Source organism: Mobula hypostoma, chromosome 15 (assembly GCF_963921235.1).
Source record: "Mobula hypostoma chromosome 15, sMobHyp1.1, whole genome shotgun sequence".
In the NCBI taxonomy this organism is placed as follows: Eukaryota; Metazoa; Chordata; class Chondrichthyes; order Myliobatiformes; family Myliobatidae; genus Mobula; species Mobula hypostoma.
Window position 1 is genome coordinate 48032904 of NC_086111.1, and position 19335 is coordinate 48052238.

A 19335-nucleotide genomic window follows, 5' to 3' on the forward strand; every position below is an offset into this window, starting at 1 on the left:
CCCATTGCCCTCTATTTTTCTAAGCTCATGTAGCCATCCAGGAGCCTCTGAAAAGACCCTATCGTTTCCGCCTCCACCACCGCTGCCGGCTGCCCATTCCATGCACTCACCATTCTCTGCATAAAAAACTTCCCCCCTGACATCTCCTCTGTAGCTACATCCAAGCACCTTAAAACTATGCCCTCTCGTGCTAGCCATTTCAGCCCTGGGGAAAAGCCTCTGACTATCCACACGATCAATGGCTCCATTAACTTGTACACCTCTATCAGGTCACCCCTCATCCTCCGTCGATCCAAGGAGAAAAGGCCGAGTTCACTCAACCTATTCTCATAAGGCATGCACCCCAATCCAGACAGCATCCTTGTAAATCTCCTCTGCACCCTTTCTATGGTTTCCACGTCCTTCCTGTAGTGAGGCGACCGGAATTGAGCACAGTACTCCAAGTGGGGTCTGATCAGGGTTCTATATAGCTGCAACATTACCTCTCGGCAGGCATCTGTATAGAAAATGTATAGGGGGAAAATAAACCTTTTGCAATATTGTTAATTACTTCACTGAACAACCCAAATGAATCAAGATTGCTTGCTTTAGCTTGAAATTGCATACCTAATTGCCTATTGGGATAAGGGCATAGTTTAACTTGTTAAAATATATTATAGACCAGAACTTACTGGCAAATGCTGGCAGTTCTGAGCAAAAGCAATGGCATTAAGCTATTTAAAAATATGCAATTCCAGACATCTGTGCATGTGTTGTCAGAAGTCCCAAAAGTATGAAAAGGCGGATGGTGTTTGCATCCATCAAGAGTAGAGCATGCTTAAATCATCCAGAATTTACACTGGGGAAAAGCACATGATTCATAACACCATTGATTTCAAAGCGGAGTGTAAGGCTGTGGTTGTCTGGCAAAAAAAGGCAAATTCTTTTTATCAAAAATAGTTATTTTGACTTGCTTTGAAATGTTAATTTTTTATGGTTTTATTTTTATAAATTGAATTCTTCTGAATAGCATGGAAACAAAGAACAATCAAAATTCCTTCACAAACAAAGAGGAAATCTGCAGATGCTGGAAATGCAAGCAACACACACACAAAATGCTGGAGGAACTCAGCAGGCCAGGCAGCATCAATGGAAAAGAGTACAGCTGACATTTCAGGCCGAGACCCTTCAGCAGGACTAGAGAAAAAAAAATGAGGAGTCAGAGTTAGAAGGTGGGGGGGGGGGAGGGGGAGGAAGAAAAGCAAGGTGATAGGGGAAACCGGAAGTTAGGGGGGGTGAAGTAAAGAGCTGGGAAGTTGATAAGTTGATACAGTGCTGGAGAAGGGGGGAATCTGATAGGAGAGGACAGAAGGCCATTGAAGAAAGAAAAGGTGGAGGAGTACCAAAGGGAGGTGATGGGCAGATGAGGAGGTAAGGTGAGAGAGTGAAAAGGGAATGGAGAATAGTGAACTGGCTCTGTCCCTACTTCTTTGGCAAGGACTCTCCAACCCAAACCAGTGACCCCTTCCCTGATCTTCAACCCTCCTTCTCTTCTTGTTCACCCCACTCTAGTCTTCTGCCTGCTTCGGATTGATCCATTGCCAACTGCCAACGGACACCAGCCGTTTCGATTTCACCATTCCCCTCTCCAATTCCAACCACACTCCTTTTGAATGCACTGCTCTCCACTCCCTCCACACTAATCGTAACCTCACCCTCAAACCTGAGGGTAAGGGAGGGTGCTGTAGTAGTCTGATGGACTGCCCTCTACCTTACTGAGGCCCAGCGACAACTCTCAGACACCTCATCTTACTTACCCCTCGAACAGGATCCCACTAAAGAGCACCAGGCCATTGTCTCCCACACCATCACCAACCTTATTAACTCTGGGAATCTCCCATCCCCTGCCACCAACATCATTGCTCCCTCACCCTACACCTCCCAATTCTACCTCCTACCCAGGATCCACAAACCTGCCTGTCCAGGTAGACCCATTGTTTCTCCTTGTTCCTACCCCACTGAACTCACATCTGCATACTTTGACTCAGTTTTATTCCCCCTGGTTCAATCCCTTCCTACCTACATCAGCGACACTTCACATGCTCTTGTTCTTTCAATGATTTCAAGTTCCCTGGCCCCAAGCATCTTATTTTCACCATGGATGTCTTGTCCCTATACATCTCCATCCCCCACCAGGAAGGCCTTAAAGCTCTTTGCTTCTTTCTGGACACCAGACCCAACCAGTTCCCCTCCACTAACACTCTCTTCCATCAGGCGGAACTTGATCTCACACTGAAGAATTTCTCCTTTGGCTCCTCCCACTTCCTTGAAACAAAATGTGTAGCCATGGGTACTCACATGGGTCCCAGCTATGCCTGGCTGTTTGTCGGCTAGGTGGAACAGTAGATGTTCCAAGCCTACACTGGTGTCACTTCACAACTTCTAAGCGTCATCAATGACTGCATTGGTGCTGCTTCCCTCACCCAAGTGAAGCTCGATGACTTCATTAACTTTGCCTCCAACTTCCAATCTGCCCTCAGATTTTCTTAGTCCATTTCTGACATCTCCCTCCTCTTTCTCAATCTCTCTGTCTCTATCTCTGGAGAGAACTTATCTGCTGATGTCTGTTGTTAACCCACTGATTTTCACACCTACTTGGACTATACCTCTTCCCAATCTTTTACTTTTAAAAATGCCATTCCCTTCTTTCAATTTCTCCATCTCCACTGCATCTACTCTCAGGATGAGGCTTTTCATTCCAGAATGAAGGAGATGTCTTCTTTCTTCAGAGAAAAGGGCTTTACTTCCTTCACCATCAACGTTACTCTCAACTGTATCTCTTCCATTTCTCACATGTCTGCCCTCACCCCATCATCCCACCACCCTACCAGGGATAGGGTTCCTCCTGTCCTCACCTACCATCCCACCAACCTCTGTGTCCAGCACATAATTCACTGCAACTTCCACCATCGGCAACGGGATTCCACTACCGAGCACATCTTTTTATTACCCCCCCCACCACTTTTTGCTTTCCACAGGGATCACTCCCTATGGGACTTTCTACTCCCTTTCCACTCATTTCTTCTCACTGATATTCCTCCTGGCACTTATCCTTCAAGTGGAACAAGTGCTACACCTGCCTCTACACCTCCTCCCTCGCTACCATTCAGGGGCCCAAACAGTCCTTTCAGGTGAAGCGACACTTCACTTATGAGTCTGTTTGGGTCATCTACTGTATCCAGTGTTCGCAGTGTGGCCCCCTGTATATTGGTGAGACCTGACGTAGATTGGGAGACTGCTTTGCCAAGAACCTATGCTCTGTCCACCAGAAAAAGTAGAATCTCCCAGTGGCCACCTACTTTAATTCCACTTCCCATTCCCTTTCTGACATGTCAATCCATGGCTTCCTCTACTGTCGTGATGAGGCCACACTCAGGTAGAGGAGCAACATTTTATATTCCATTTTGTTCGTCTCCAACCTGATGGCATGAACATTGATTTCCGGTAATGCTGCCCCCTCTGTTCCCCATCCCCTTTCCCTCATTCCCCTTATCTCCTTACCTGCCTATCACCTCCCTCTGGTGCTCCTTCCCCTTTTCTTTCTTCCATGGCCTTCTGTCCTCTCCCATCAGATTCCCTCTTCTCCAGCACTGTATCTCTTTCACCAATCAACTTCCCAGCTCTTTACTTCACCCCTCCACTCCCCACCAACCACCCGTTTCCCCTACTACGTTGCGTTTCTTCCTCCTACCTTCTAACTCTGACTCCTCATGTCCTGATGAAGTGTTTTGGCCCAAAACGTCGACTGTACTCTTTTCCATAGATGCTGCCTGGCCTGCTGAGTTCCTCCAGCATTTTGTGTGTAATGCAACAACTAAAAGTCATCAACACCTTTGACACTTGAAGAGGCTTTGAAAGCTATCAGCATTAATGGAGCTTCAGAGCACCAGGGAAGCCCTGTAGTCATTTACACTAAGCCTCAAGAGACCAGGACATTTCAGTCCAATGAGATCAGACTCATAACTATAAAAGGTAAGTATGGGCATGGGGAAAACATGGGAGGTGATAGGCAAGGTCTATACCATCTTGTGCTTTTTGATGTAACCAATATTCTGTCAGCTAAGTATCCTTTATGAAACACCAAATTCCTTATAAACTTATTTTTTATGTTTAGTGTCAAAATCCAGAATTTTGTCTATTTAAATAAGGAGCGCAGTGGAACATTGTTGCTGTTAAGTGCCATCGAGTGGTCGCTGACTCATGGCGACCCTACGGATAGTTGCCCTAAATAAGTTTCGATCCTTGCAACGGTGGCTGATTGTTGATAACACTGCACTCATTGCTGTCCTTATTGTGTCCATCCATCTGATTGGCAGCCTTCCACTTTGCTGAGCATGATATCCTTTTCCAGGGAGCTGTTTCTTTGCATAATGTGCCCAAGTACAAGAGGCGAAGTCTTGTCATTTGAGCCTCTAGAGAGACTTGGTTTGATGTTGTTGAGGATTTGTTAGTTCTGTGAGAGGTCTACAAGATGCATAATATTCTTCTCCAGCACCAAAGTTCAAAGGCATCAATACACTTCTTATCCTTCTTTACAGTCTGGCTTTCACATCCATATAATGTTGTTGAGAACACCATCGCCTGCACAAGTTGAATCTTTGTGTGTAGAGATAGATTCCTGTCCCTGAGGATCTTCTCTAAATCTTTCATAGCTGCTCTGCAAAGGGTGATTTTTTGTTAGATTTCTTGACTGCTTACCACTTCGGTGTTAACCATTGATCCAAGTAAATTGAAACTGTCAACCACTTCAATTTCGTCTCCATCGAGATTGAAATTGGTTGTGCTGCCAGTAATCAAAATCTTAGTCTTCTTCAGGTTAAGGTGCAGACCCATTTTGAGGCAATGTTCCTTGATGTTAGAACATACAGATTCATAATTCCTTAAAAGTGGCATCACATAGATAGGGTCATAAAGAGAGCTTCTGGCACATTGTCCCTCATAAATCAGAGTATTGAATATAGGAAATTGGATGTTATGTTGAAGTTGTATAAGACTTTGGTGAGAACAAATTTGGAATGCCATGTGAAGTTCCAGCTACAGGAAAGGTATCAATGAGAATTAAAGATTACAGAGAAAATTTACAAGATTGTTGCTGGAAATGAGGACCTGAGTTAAAGGGAAAGATTGAATAGAAGTATACAAAATTGTGAGGGTATATAGATAGGGTAAATGCAAACAAGCCTTCTCCACTGAGGTTGGGTGAGATGAGAACTAGAGGTTGTAGATTAAAGGTGAATGGTGAAATACTTAAGGGGAACATAAGGGGAAACCTTCATCAGAGGGTGGTGTGAGTGTGGAATGAGCTGCCAGTGGAAGTGTTGGGTGCGGGTTCGATTGGATCATTTAGAAGTTTGGATAAGTTCATGCATGAGAGGGCTATGGTCCAGGTGCGAGTCTATGGGAGTAGGCAAAATAACAGTTTGGCATGGACTAGATGGGCCAAGATACCTGGTTTTGTGCTGTAGTGCTCTATGACTCTTAATCGTAATCTAAAATAAAATGGCATTTGTTTCTTGAGGACGTTAGCATTTTACTGCAGGAACATAAATAAATATTCCACAATCTAAAAATATAACCCCTGAAAATTGGTTCAGGGATCATGACCTGTGATTAACCTGCAATGGTTTACTGGATTTCAATCAGCCGATTTACTTGAACTTTATGCTCACTTTAGTAACTGATGTGAATAGCCCACCTTACAGCACAGTTCCTTGAGTGAATGCTTCAGCAGAGCACTGATATATAACATTGTCAATATCCTAGTGGCTGCCAGAGGAATGTATTCCTTGTGTCCATCACCAACATAGAAGAAAATATCTGCGCCAAAATATCTCTAGTCATTAAATGGGTTGTTTCTATAAATTGATTGAGCAGCTTATGATGACGATTGCTGACTGTAATTCTTATAAGATTTTGAAGTTATCATATAGTGAGGAATTTTTAAGTCTATGTGTTCAAGAGAACAGATGTGAATGATCTTCAGGAAAGTAACTGGTTAAAATGTTTCTGAAATAAAATCCCCAGCTTATCAATCACTATATTATGGTACAATAGCAAATCTTAGAACCAAGTACATGGAAAAATCACCAAGATAGTTCATGGGACATATGACTATTTAATAGCATTGTGCAAAAAACTATTTTGCTTAACTGACCAATTCCATCACATGCTGAATGGGCTTTACTAACAAGGACTGCAATGATTGCTTTGCCTTTCTTTTATAACCCACCAGCTTGTGTAACAACAACACAATCTTATTTAGTCCACAAGGTCACAACGGTTAAAGTTTTATCCTTAGTGTAAGTAATAATAGTCTATATATTATGCAGTTTTCTCACGTGGGTCCATAATAGCTCATTAAGTCAGCTGCTGTCTTCAAATCACTTCATCAAATTTTCCCCAGTAAAAATAATAAAAATAATGAAAAGTTAGTAAAATGATCTTTTTTTTGTGCCACCATCTTCCCATTCTGCCAGCATTCTATTTAATTTAGATAAGGATCTGTAAAAGAATAGCCAATTATGACAAAAGGGAACACAGCAATACATCATTGTATTGACAAGTTTGATGGATTCCTGGAAGATTTCATAATATGCATCATTAGTGCAACCCAGATAATAATATTTTTGAATAAATTGAAAACAGAATTGAAACTGAAAGAAAGAAAACTTGAAGGATAATGAATAGATGAAATCTGATCCATTATACAAAATGGCAATCCAAGGACAGAATGAAGACTGTATTTCTGAATTTTCTGTATACACTAATATAATGATTTTTTAAAAAGGAAGTTTGCAGCTATGTGGTTTATTTCATGACCTCAATAATTTCAAGTATTATAGCCAATGCAATATCTCAAGAGTAGCCACTGGTGTACTTAGCAGCCAAATTGTCACATTATGTTCTTATAAACAGCAATGTGTTAACAGTTAATTGTTAAACCAGTTAGTTGTTTTAGTAATACTGTGGATTCCAGTTAATTGGGGCAGCTGCTTATTTGGGACAACTCTTATAAAACAAAAACTAATTGAGAAAATAGCTGGAAATTCCTTCATTTATTTGGGACACTATGCATTTATTTGGGGCAGGAGACAGTTACCAAACAGTTTCTAACTAGTATCAGTCATATGCGCTTGCATGGCTGTTAAGACACAACACCGTGCTTCGAGTGAACAGTTTTAAATACTGTCAGTTGCGTGTGTTTTTGTTCAAAAAGCAGTGATAATTTTTTCACTGATGAGAAAAAAGCAGTAAGACAATTTGATCTGTTTTGCTCAGTTCAGTTTCAAGCATTCAGCCTTGGCCGGGAGTGTAAATGAAATGATTTCACTACTTCAACAAGTTAGAAACTACAAAGAATTTGAAGGTATTGACAGTAATCTTGAATATTACAGTGAAAATGAAGATTTGGCGGATGCAATCTTCAATTGCATTGTATGAAGGCAGTCCATTATCTGCACTAGGTGTCTCCACTGATTCTGTTCAGTTACAACCAAAATAACATGACACAGATGAATATATCCATTAATAAGTATTAGGAACTATTACAGTTTTATAGTACTGCAGCAGTATTGATAGTGTTCTAATTTGTTCTGTATTTCATTGAAATACATAATTTGTTACCCAGTTTGTCTTTTTATACCTTTTTAACTATTTCCCTGAAACTTCAGCTAATTGGAGCAGCTGTTTAATTGGGCCAAAATGTACTGCTCCCAAAATGTCCCAATTAACTAGAATCCACTGTAGTTGGTGAGAAATGAACAACAGATGGAGTAGATGTCTGATGGCTTTGAAAGGCCCTGGCACTTCTACAAGAAAATAATTTGGATTTTCAATAAAATAATACCAAAGCTGATAAATTTCAAGATGCAAGAAGAATTGAGGCAATTTATTGTAGAATTTATTGGAAGCATTGTAAATGGAAAAAAGCCTTAGAAGTTTGGAAAAAAAGAAACTGTTGGAAACACACAACAGGTCAGGCAGCATCTGTGGAAAGAGAAACAGTTAACTTTTCAGCCTGCCAGGTGAAGTGTCTCTGATGTGAAATGTTTCTCTTTTTACACATGCTTCCTGAGAGGCTGAGCCTTTCCAACACGCGTTGTTTTTATCATTGGAATGAAAAGCCAGAATAGTGGTCCCTCCTATTAGAGTATTTCAGTTTTGCTTGGTTACATTAAAATAGAACGTAAGTATTTGCAACCAACCAATTATTTAAAATTTCCATTCTTACACTGATAAAATTGATTACAGGATTTAACTTCTTGCAGTTTTCCCAGACCTTCCTTTACTGATGTAATCATTACTTTTAATCCTTCTTATTCTGAATAATCTTGATAACAGCATCAACTTAACCTCATAAACCTAAAGCTTTCCATCGATGGTAATAGATATTGGGATCTTCTGGTAGGTACACTGACCTATTACAATTTCATTCATAAATATTCATGATTCACAGGAAGTAAAAGTAATTTGATGCATATGGCTTTCAGATATTCAGTGAGACCTGAAAGAGCAAAGTAAATATAGATTTTTAAGATCATGTGAGTTTTCAGTGATTCCGGCTACATTGCTAATATTTGAGATGCCTATCAGCTTTATCAGTTGGGACGGTGGGAAAAGGTGTAGCCAAGGTGAATTGTTATTCCCACTTCATGCTCTAAACAGAATGATGGAGGCACTATCAACTAACCAAAGCTAAAAGACAGTGGGCACTTGGGAGTAAAATTCAACATCCACTCCCTGCTGGCTTGATCGCTGGTGTTGTGAGTTATTGATGGTGCTGCATGTTTCCAATCTCATTTCAAAGAAGTTCCTTCAATTCACACAAATCAACTGTAGGCACAAAAGCCATCTAATTTTCCAAGAGATAAATAACCTATTTTTCCATTATTCAAAAATCACAAGCTTTGAAGTGATGTAGGAGAGAGTAGAGCTCCAAGGTTTACTGGCCACCTGCTTGTTTTCCTTCATGCCTAAATTCTTAGCTATTAACACATTCATATGGTGTGACCATATCCATGAATTTTATTTGAACTGTCAGATTCCATGAATTATTTCTTCAGATCTTATCAAATTGCTCCCTTTTAGACTCTGCTTTTCAAAGGAGGACAGAATGCATAAGCCTTACGTGCCAAGTACTGCTTTATTCAAAAATGCCTTTAAACAATCTTGACAGCAGAATGCTGCTGCTTGCCTCTCTGGGGATATCCTGAAGAAAGTGACAAGTTATTGATTTGTAACCACTGGTTCTACCATAGTTAACACCAGCAGTAATCAAACACTGCAGAAAATGTTTTGCATTAGGATACAAAGAAAATATCACGATTGTATAGAGAATACAGGATATTAAAGTAATTATTTATAAAAATTGTTTGGTTAATGAAATACAAATTAAACACCCAAAATACCTAGATACAATAAATTCTGCAGATGCTGGAAAGCTTGAGTAACCCACACGAAAATATGGAGGAACTCAACTATCCTGGTGAGAGGTCTCAGCCCGTAACGTCAAATGTTTATTTCTCTCCATAGATGCTGCCTGACTTGACTCCAGAACTTTGCGTATGTTACCCAAAATACCTGGCCTTTGTTACAATAGATCTTCTGTCAACTGACTAGTCCCTCATCTTAAATAATTTTAGCATCCTTCAGATAATGAACTATATTAACAATATATTGCCATCCATAGTCCACAAAGCCTTCCTGGATAATAAAGAGAACAGCTTCATGTACCAAAATGACTCTCCATATGTGCTGATTTAATTAACAGTTGATTTCTCAGTTTCATTGGCTTCCATCGCTCATATTTATTTGTGGGATCAAGATATTCACTTGGAACACTGGTTAACGAAATATAAACTAAGCAACCAACTACTTATTCTAAGTAACAACCTTCATTTGATGTTGAATTGAAAGCTAAATGAGTGTCTGAGGCATTCACTTAAAGTACATTGGTGAGGGTGTTTGTTTTTTTAAACAACAGGTCTCAAACTTTTGTTTTTGTTGAAGGGTGCTGATCTCCAGGATCAACAACTTCACAGATCCAAGCAGTTCATAAGAGAACACAAAGTTATACTCGGGGTAGCCATACTGGCATCAAATGTGAATTTATCAAATGATTATGCAGAAGAAAAATGCCACCATGATCCTATTAAAGATATAAAGCGAGTTGATTATTACTCATTGTTCTCTTGGAGCATCTTCTGTAGCTAATTCAATACTTTTCAAAAAAATAAATATGTTACCTATTTTTCTTTCAAGATGTAACATCCTATACTATTGGCAATGCTTTCCATTAGTCTGTAATATCCCTCTGGGCCAGTGAGAATCATTGACACTGATGAAGGGCAGATTAACCTATGCTTCTGTCTCCTTCAAGCTGGTGGATTTCTCCTCTTTTTCTCTAGACATCAAGAAAATGCTAAGTTATAAATTGAGCCAGGAGACTACATTTCAATGCAGTTGAGTTAAATCAGTTGAGCGGAATGCTGAACATAAAACAACCAATTGAAATAAAAATGAATAGTTGCAGATTATTCACACTGCAAGACAGACTGTCCTTTCCTCTCCTTTATTCCAAAATAAGTGTGTTTCTTTAATGCAAAATTATTTTCGTTTTGTTGTGCGAGGGGAGAGGGTTAGGGGGTCAATGTTCTTTTTGTGTTTTGTGGGGGGAGGAGGATTTGGGATTGAGGTTCTTTTCTGTTTTGTCAGGTTTTTTGTGTGAGGCAAGAAGGGTTTGCAGGGTTGATGACCAGATTGCTGTTCTCTTTTTTGCGGGGGGGGGGTGTTGGGTTTGGTGTTTTTACCTGATCGATTTTCGTGGTTTTTCTTTGTTTCGTGGCTTTCTTGGCTATCTGGAGAAGACGGATCTCAGAGTTGTATATAGACACATACTTTGATAGTAAATGAACCTTTGAACTTTTTTAACATAATTCCTGGTTTAGTGCAACTCAATTTACATTTAATTTTACACAAGAAATTTTCTTATGAAATATTCTGTAGAAACTTTTTTCAAAAATAATCTTTCATAAATTTGTGTTCATTATAAAATCAAGAGCTCACAAAATTAAAGCTAACAGAATTGCATTGTGAATGTGAGAGAGTTAGTGGATGGACAGTTGTATAAGCACCTGAATGTTCTGGCACAATGGCTAGTCTGTTTATGATGGTTGGTTGATTACTAGCTCACGTAGCAATCAGTAGTTCAGGCAATACAATGACTCCATTATTCAAGTACAGTACCTGCTTATGAAACAGTGCCACCAGCTAATTATCTAAAGCAAATTTATTTGTTAATTTTCTAATTATTTTATTATTCCCAGCAAAAATAGTTCTACATTGGCTGAAATAGGGTCTACTTCCCCTTGTTGATGACATTTGATCATGAATTAATTCATGATATTCCTGCAGCAGTCAGTAACCCTCTAATAAATAACCGTTCAGCAAAAGTAAAAATTAGAATCTTAACTTCATGATTATCACATTAAAACACTGACCAACTATCTAACTGGTTGTATACTAATATGGATATTCAAGCAAAGAGAGTTTTGTAAGATTCTTTGTTTATCAGTAAAATAAACCCAGAAATCTTCAGGTGAGACCAATCCACTGACATGTTTCCAATTACTCCTATTTGCTTACCCATTTGCATGAGTAAAAATAAAAACTGACAAAATGGGACTTTTTATTGCATCTTGGGATGTAATCACCAACATGCAGGATCAGGGAAGACCAGTTACCAAAAGCAAATACAGAAAACCACATCTGGCAATGAGCCTACCAAGAAAATTTGAGCACACAATGCTGTCCAGGAAGGTTAAAGAGACTATTCTAATTACTGGGCCAATATATCGTAGCAGTAATGCTGTTTTCTTCAGATTTCTCCACAGAACTGCTGAGAATGAAAGCTAATGACAGGGTAGTAAGGGTAACAGATCATCTGGGACCTAAGTAAATTAGACAGCAGCACAGTACATCTCATCAACAAATGAGATTTAAAATTCAGGAAATAAACAGCAGGAGATGAGGAAAGGATGAATTAAAGTCAAGTTAAGTCAAGTTTATTGTCATTTAACTATATACATGTAGTATATACCTATATACATATAGTAAACAAAACAACATTTCTCTGGACCAGGGTGTAAAGCACTGTAGTACACATATGACACATATAACCCACAATAACTTAGGAAAGTAAGAATAAAATTAACAAATGAATTATGCATAAATAAGCAAAGTAAAGTGCATAAATTAAATATTGTAGGGTACTGAACAAATTAACTGGTGACACTTTGAATGCAATGCAACAGGGAAGAAGCCTAATGGCTTGAGTGAAGAAATTGTTTCCCATCCTGACCATTCTTGTCTTAATGAACTGGAGTCTGCTGCCTGATGGGAGAAAGTCAAAGAGGATACTGGACGAATAGGTAGGATCTTTGATAATAGCAAGGTCCCTGCATACGTAGCACTCTTTGATAAACATCCCTGATAGGTGGTAGGTAGGCCCCTTTGACGCTCTCGGCCGTTCTCATGGTCCTTCCGGTCTGGTACTCTGCTGCTCCCATACCAGATAGAGACGCAGCTTGTCTGGACACTTTCAGTGGTGCTCCTGTAAAATTCAGTTAGGTTGGGGGTGGGGAGCTTCACTTGCCTCAATAACCTTGGGAAGCACTGTTATGCCCTCTTACTCCGGGAGGTGATATTGAGGTCATCCATGATGTGAACTTCCAGGAACTTAGTGCACCTACATGTAGAGGGGGATGATTTATCTGCACCTTCCTAAAGTCTACAATCATTTCCTCGGTCATCTCCACGTCCAGACTTGGGTTATTGTTTTCACATCTGTCCACCAGCCACTCCATTCCTTCTCTGTACAGTACTCTGACTCGTCATCGTTGATGAGGCCAACCACTGTTCTGTCATCCGCAAACTTGATGAGACATTTGAATTGAATCCTGCATCACAGTTATGCGTCAGCAGTATGAACAGCAGGGGGATGAGCATGCAGCCTTGCGTAGTGCCACTGCTCAGCGTAATCGGACTAGAGATGTTGCTGAAAGGACGTAATCAATCGAGTATTTACCCCATCCTCTTCCTGAAATCAATAACCAACTCTTTTGTTATGCTGACATCGAAGGAAAGTCTGCTGATACGACACCATGCCAGTAAACTCTCTATTTCCTTCTTGTACTCAGACGCTTCATTTTTTGAGATACGGCCCATCACGTTGCCACCATCTGTAAATTTTTAGATGGAGTTAGGGCAGAGTCTGGCCACGACTCTGCCCTAACTCCTCATGAGTGTACCAGGGAGCAGAGTAAGGGGCTGTGGACACAATCTTGTGCTAAAAATAATTGTGGCAGAGGTCTTGTTGCCTATCCTTACTGATTGTAGTCTGTTGCTCAGAAAGTCACAGATCCAGTTGCAGAGGCAGGTATTGAGTCCCAGGGTCAGTAGTTTTGGTTAGATCTTGCTGGGCCAGTCCCTTCTCGCTGGAATAGTCGTGCATGGTCTTCTCTGCTCTAGATACGAAGGACCAATCTTGCTGGTCCAAAATTTTCTGGACTCTAGTAAAATTATCTGCACAGTAATAGGGACTGAGCTGCATGACAGATGACAAAGTCCCTTTCCTCACTGGGAGTGTAAATTTATGGTTACCTTTCTCACATTTAGAGACATAATGTTTATTGTAAATCACTTAAGTAAAAAATGTTTTAAAATAAAGTTAACTAAATAAAAATAAAAACATAACTAATTAAAGTTCAACCAAAATATTTAAAGAGAAGAGGACCTCTTTGTCCCTTAATCTCCTAATCTGCAGATTTCAGTCTCCATAGAACTGCCTGGGAACCTTTGAATCCTGTTGTTACTGTTAAATTCTCCTCCATAGATGATGCCTGACTTGCTGAGCTCCTCCAACATACTGTGTGATTTGCTGTTGTTTAAAGGGTTACAATTTACTTGTACTGTTCAGAGCTCTGATTAACTAGAGTGCTCTTGGTCCTCCAATTTGAGCGTGCATGAATGTGCATTCCTGCACCTTGACCGTGTTGTACATTGTCAAGCCAGTAATCTGACTCAAACTCCTGCCCTTTCAACTGCTGTTCACTGTTGTGATGGGAATCTGTGGTGAATCCCTACCCTCTGGTGAAGCTCTTACAGTTCATCATTTGACATGGAGAAGCTGCTTGTGAAGCCAGTTGGGTGGGCCAGGTTTTCAGTGCAGTCTTTCCCACTGAAACGTGGTTCCTTGGTTAGCACTGAGAGTGGGGCCCTTACTCGGGACTGGTAGTGGCTGCTCCAGGATAATTTGGGAGCTCTTACTTCCTTTTACTGTATCTCACAGAAGTTGCTGTCTTCTCCTTTGTTTGCCTGCACAACTCTCTCCAGACCAGTGATTTTTCTACATTAAAAACATTTGCCATTGGCCTTTGAACTTGTTACCATTGAGAAATCTCTGGACTGGGAAGAGGTGTGCCATCAGTTGAAGAGAGGAGAGGAGGATCTGGCAGTTTCTGTGACATCCAGTAAGGAGGGGGTGGGTAAGGGTGTATGAACTGCACTCATGAAACATCTGCTGCCAGTTCCTAGCATTGGCCCTACTCACAATGCTGGCCAGAATGTGGTCCGGACCTGTCTCAATGCTCACTCCAGCCAGTCCTCACAGGCAGCCTCTCCACCCTGAACCATGGATTGCTGGACTTCTACCCAGTTTACAGTACAGCCTTGTGCAGTAACAGGGAGGGCAGGGGTTCACGCCAGGTTCACAGCACTCAGGTTCCCAGCACAGCAGCATGGATGGCAGGAACTTCTGCCAAGTTCCTGGTATTGTAATGCTGCCAGTAACATCTCTCTGTATAATAGCATAATGGTGCCATTTAGTTGCAATTTCATTAGCTCTCTCATTCCTGGACATGCACTCTGCGTGCTGAGTGACGAACTTCCATTTAAACTTTAAAAACCCCCTGCATTAATCTGAATATACATCATACATTTTCAATTGCCATGGCCAAAATATCTGCAGTGGATTATAGTTCATACCTACTTTCCAAATACAAAAAAACACATGACATTCAGCAAAGGTCACTGATGATTTTATCAGCAAAATGTTGTTTCTGAAAGTAACAGACTGACATCACTTGTATTTGCATGTGTTTCTCGATTGAAACTGCTATTGAATTTACACATTAAAACGTAGACATTAGAAATAGCCTTACCAATACTGTGATAGCTTAATTATTACAATATACAAATGCCATCTGCAAGAAGGGTGGCCTTCTTGCCCATGCTGGGTGGTGACGACTAATATTTTTTTATGGGTCATGCTAGCTCTTGTGGGTAGAATTGAAATTGCCAGGTAAGGATCACAGGGATGATACGACGCCAACGTTTTTCTGGTTTAAACAAGGACAACATAAAGCAATCAGAGAAAATTATGCTGAGTGAGTTGTCTCCACTTCCTCAGATCTTGTTACATGGTCGCCTTCCTCCAATTTGTAACTTTCACCTTGCACATTATCTGATGCAACTGAGAAACTGGAGTGGCCATTAAATGCATACTGTTAGATATCCCAGGTATAAATACCGTCAAAATTCACTGCTATTTTAAGGACTTTAACTTCATCATTTAGCAATGATTCAGATTTATGGCTTACTTGGCCAGATTTATGCTTTTCTGAGTTGTCAGATGTTTTTAAAGTTTATTATCCTTTCAGAATTTTATATATCTGTTACTTTAAAAATAACATGATCTAAATTTTAAAAGTTAAATATGTTTGCTGGAACTGATATTTCAGACTATTGATACAAATGTCCCTTATTCTTGGAAGAGAATACATGCAGACATCTAAAGCCATTGATGCTTCAAAGATATAGAGTTGGAATTGGCACAAGACTAATGGAGTATAATGCTGTGCAGGCTAGCACAGTAGTAATCCCATTTCAATCACTTCCCTTTGATTTCCAATGCTACATCACCTGATAGGTTGGTCATATTTAAACACAATATTCATAGAGTCCTTCAAACTTCACCATAGTTGGTGGAGCATGCCATGTGAGAATAATTTATTTACTCTTTTTATTTAGAGATACAGCACGGAATAGGTCCCACAGCTTTACAAGCCACATTGCTCCAGCAACCCCTGACAACCCTGATTTAACGCTAACCTAATCATCGGAAAATTTACATTGACCAACTAACCTCCTAACTGGTACATCTTTGGACTGTGGGAGGAAACAGAGCACCAAGGAGAAACTAATGCGTTCCTCGGGAGGATGTACAGACATTCCTTACAGAGGAATCCAGGATTGAACTCCGACTCCAACATTATTACAGCCTGGGGTGTTGCGCTACCACGGTGCCCCATTCTCATTCTGGTAGAAATTAAATATGAAATCTGAGCAAAGTGTTAAATGCATCTTTATGCCTTATAGGTTGAAGTTCAATTTCAAGTTTAATGTCATTCAACCATACATGAATCTCCACGAATGCAGCCAAGTAAAACAGCATTCCTCTGGGGCTAAAGTGCAAAACACAGTACCAACATTCATGCACGACACAAGGCATATATAACACATATAAGATAGCAGTAAACATACAGTCACACAAAAAATAACTTAGCCCAAGTCCTTGAGAGGTATGTCCTGTAAATTGATGGTGCATGGCTGTTGTCGACAAGAGAAAGCCCTCACCAGTCTGCAGACGAACGCGCATACGCATGCAATCCAGCTTGTCTTCCACTGAGTGAATACTGGAGAGCAGCACTGACAAGAGAGGCCAGCCCCCAATCCAGAAAGGACGACATGTCACACTGCCTCCAGCATCTCCACTCGTGGGCAACTGCAACAGGCAAGCCCACAGCATAAGGCCTAGTTTGCGCTATAACTGTGGCCACATATCTCCCCTGCCCACCGGTCTCACCAATAAACCATTGAACTGGACTTGCAGTATTCTACATTATCAATTTCCAACAGCGTTTTATGATCACAAGAAAAACATGCAAAGCAATCACTTGCTGCAGGCCACCTTCACGTACTGACTCCAACACTTTTCTGTAGCAGGCAGCAACACAGTCTGCACCAAGTCCAGCTCCTTGCTGATAGGGTACACCTGCAGGACTTGAAGCTCTTAATATCCAGCAATGTCTTGCAATCGCAAATAAGACATTTAAAAAAGACAAAAACACCTTTGGTTAGCCCCAGAGAGGCCACTGCATCTAAGCACACCACCATCTTACCAGAAGGAAACACTAGAGTGTGCAAGAATCACTACATTTCTTTTACTGTGAATCACTGCATCTCTTTTACTGAAAACAAATTGATCCAGACTCTTGTACAAACGTAGAACTTACCAGGTTGTGATCATTCTTTTTGGTGAACGTTTGCTCTTTTTCTCCCTCATCTTTTGTCCAGCTATAGGAGATCAGATAATTTATAATTGGAGGATGGTAGATGGTTTCTGGTCTGTTCCACGTGACGAGTAAAGCAGACCTGTTCACAGGTTGCACGGTCATATTCACAGGTGGGCTACTGCACACTGAAAGGCAATAAGGAACACATGACCCATTTGGATTATCACCAAGCATTTGTCTTGTAGCCAAAAAACTATCTCCATTGCAAGAGTGAGAAAAGCAATGAGATGTCTGAAATGCAATTTCAGAATGGACTGCATTAACCTTGAAATGATAAACTTCTCAATCCTACAACTAAATGTTTTTCATCACTTGCCATATATAACAGCAATCAACATAATTTATTGCTTGATAGGGGAAAAGAAACAATGCTAAAACACCCACATTATCATAATGTGTGTAGTGCATGCTCTGTGTTAGAACATAAAACATTTGAAGATCACTGTTTGGTATATCAAGGTGAGAATGGAGTGTAATGCTTTCTGGATTTAGTGAAAATACCATACTTTTATATTATGAAGTAATGCAAAAAAGGCAGCAAGTTCCAAGGGTCAAAAACAGAATTTCACAATGAATTATTAAGTCACTTTGGGAGATGTGAGTTAATTGGAAATGAACTTCATATTATAAACTATGTGGCCTAGATTGTCCATTGTAATAGCCACATGAATTGCTTTGAATTAAAACACTAAAATTAAGCAATGATTAAATGTTGACGGAGCAACTGGCAATTAGCACCTTTCATACAGTGAGCTATATTCTCATTTTTTTCAAGGAAGATTTAATGAAGAAGGAATACTCCAAGCTTTTATAAAACTCATTAATATGCATAGATATACATAAGTATTCAAACATCTGCTTTGTAATAATTTAATTGTAAATTTCAAATGTATAGCAACACCACGTAAACAGACATCTGTGTATTGATTTTCAAATTTGTTAATACAAATTAGCCATCAATGTAGAGCTACACCGGATTAGTTAATAGGATTTGTTTTCCCTTCCCTTGTCAGTTCATCACACATTATCTGGTGCAAATTCTATGCAGTGAACTACCTTCTTGGCTTTTGGAAGTCCCTTTGTACAAACAAGGTGTGAAAACATTATGATGTTTGGCATCCAACTTTGTTCTGGCTAATAAGCAATGATGTGATTCTCTCAAAACCTCGATTAGTAACTGCATGTGGGGAATTATAAAGTTCCAAACTATTTCTTTCTGCCTGAAGATAAATATCTTCTCAGGGTTTGGAAAGTCATTAAGCCATGATTCTGGGTAAAACTACTTCCTGGCTTTCCTACAGGCAAAATGATGCAGTGGTTTCTGAGCAATGTAAATGGGATCATCCTCTACTCCACCTCCTACTTGCTACAATCACACATTTATGAGCTATTTTGCTCTTCCTCTAAATCTCATTTCCAAACACATTTATAGTTGGGATTGGGAGGGGAGGATTAGGAGACAGAAGATGGTGAAGTTTAACTTTCCTATTGGTACACGGATTTTGAAACAGTTCTGAAATGTGATTATTAAATGAGTTATTTTTCAAACTATTTTGTTAAAGTGAAAATACCTGACAATAAACACCCATGATTGCTAAAAAAAAATCACAAATAAATCATTACATTTGTAAATAGAAAAGCCAGATGAACATTTCCTAGATTTCCCACATATAGTAAAACTAACAACTTAGCAGCCATGGAAGTTAATGATGCCAGTTTGATGGATTTTCTGGACTATTTGGATATTCCTTCTAGTAACATCCCAATACACTTTTAATTCACTTTTTCTTATATGTGACAGAATAGCATAACAGTTTTATTTTAGTGAACTCAGTGAGTATAGAATAATGAAAACAATGACCTAAGTGAATTTAGAAAAGAGCAC

The 19335-nt window shown here is 39.8% G+C and overlaps 1 protein-coding gene across 1 annotated transcript in view; it reads right to left on the minus strand.

Annotated features, from left to right (window-relative positions):
- Window positions 1–19335, minus strand: part of LOC134356821 (receptor-type tyrosine-protein phosphatase gamma-like) — a 699039-nt gene that overhangs the window by 152360 nt on the left and 527344 nt on the right. The window contains exon 9 of the mRNA XM_063067988.1: window positions 17391–17575. Within this exon, the coding sequence (XP_062924058.1) occupies window positions 17391–17575 (185 nt within the window). The remainder of the gene's footprint in view (window positions 1–17390; window positions 17576–19335) is intronic.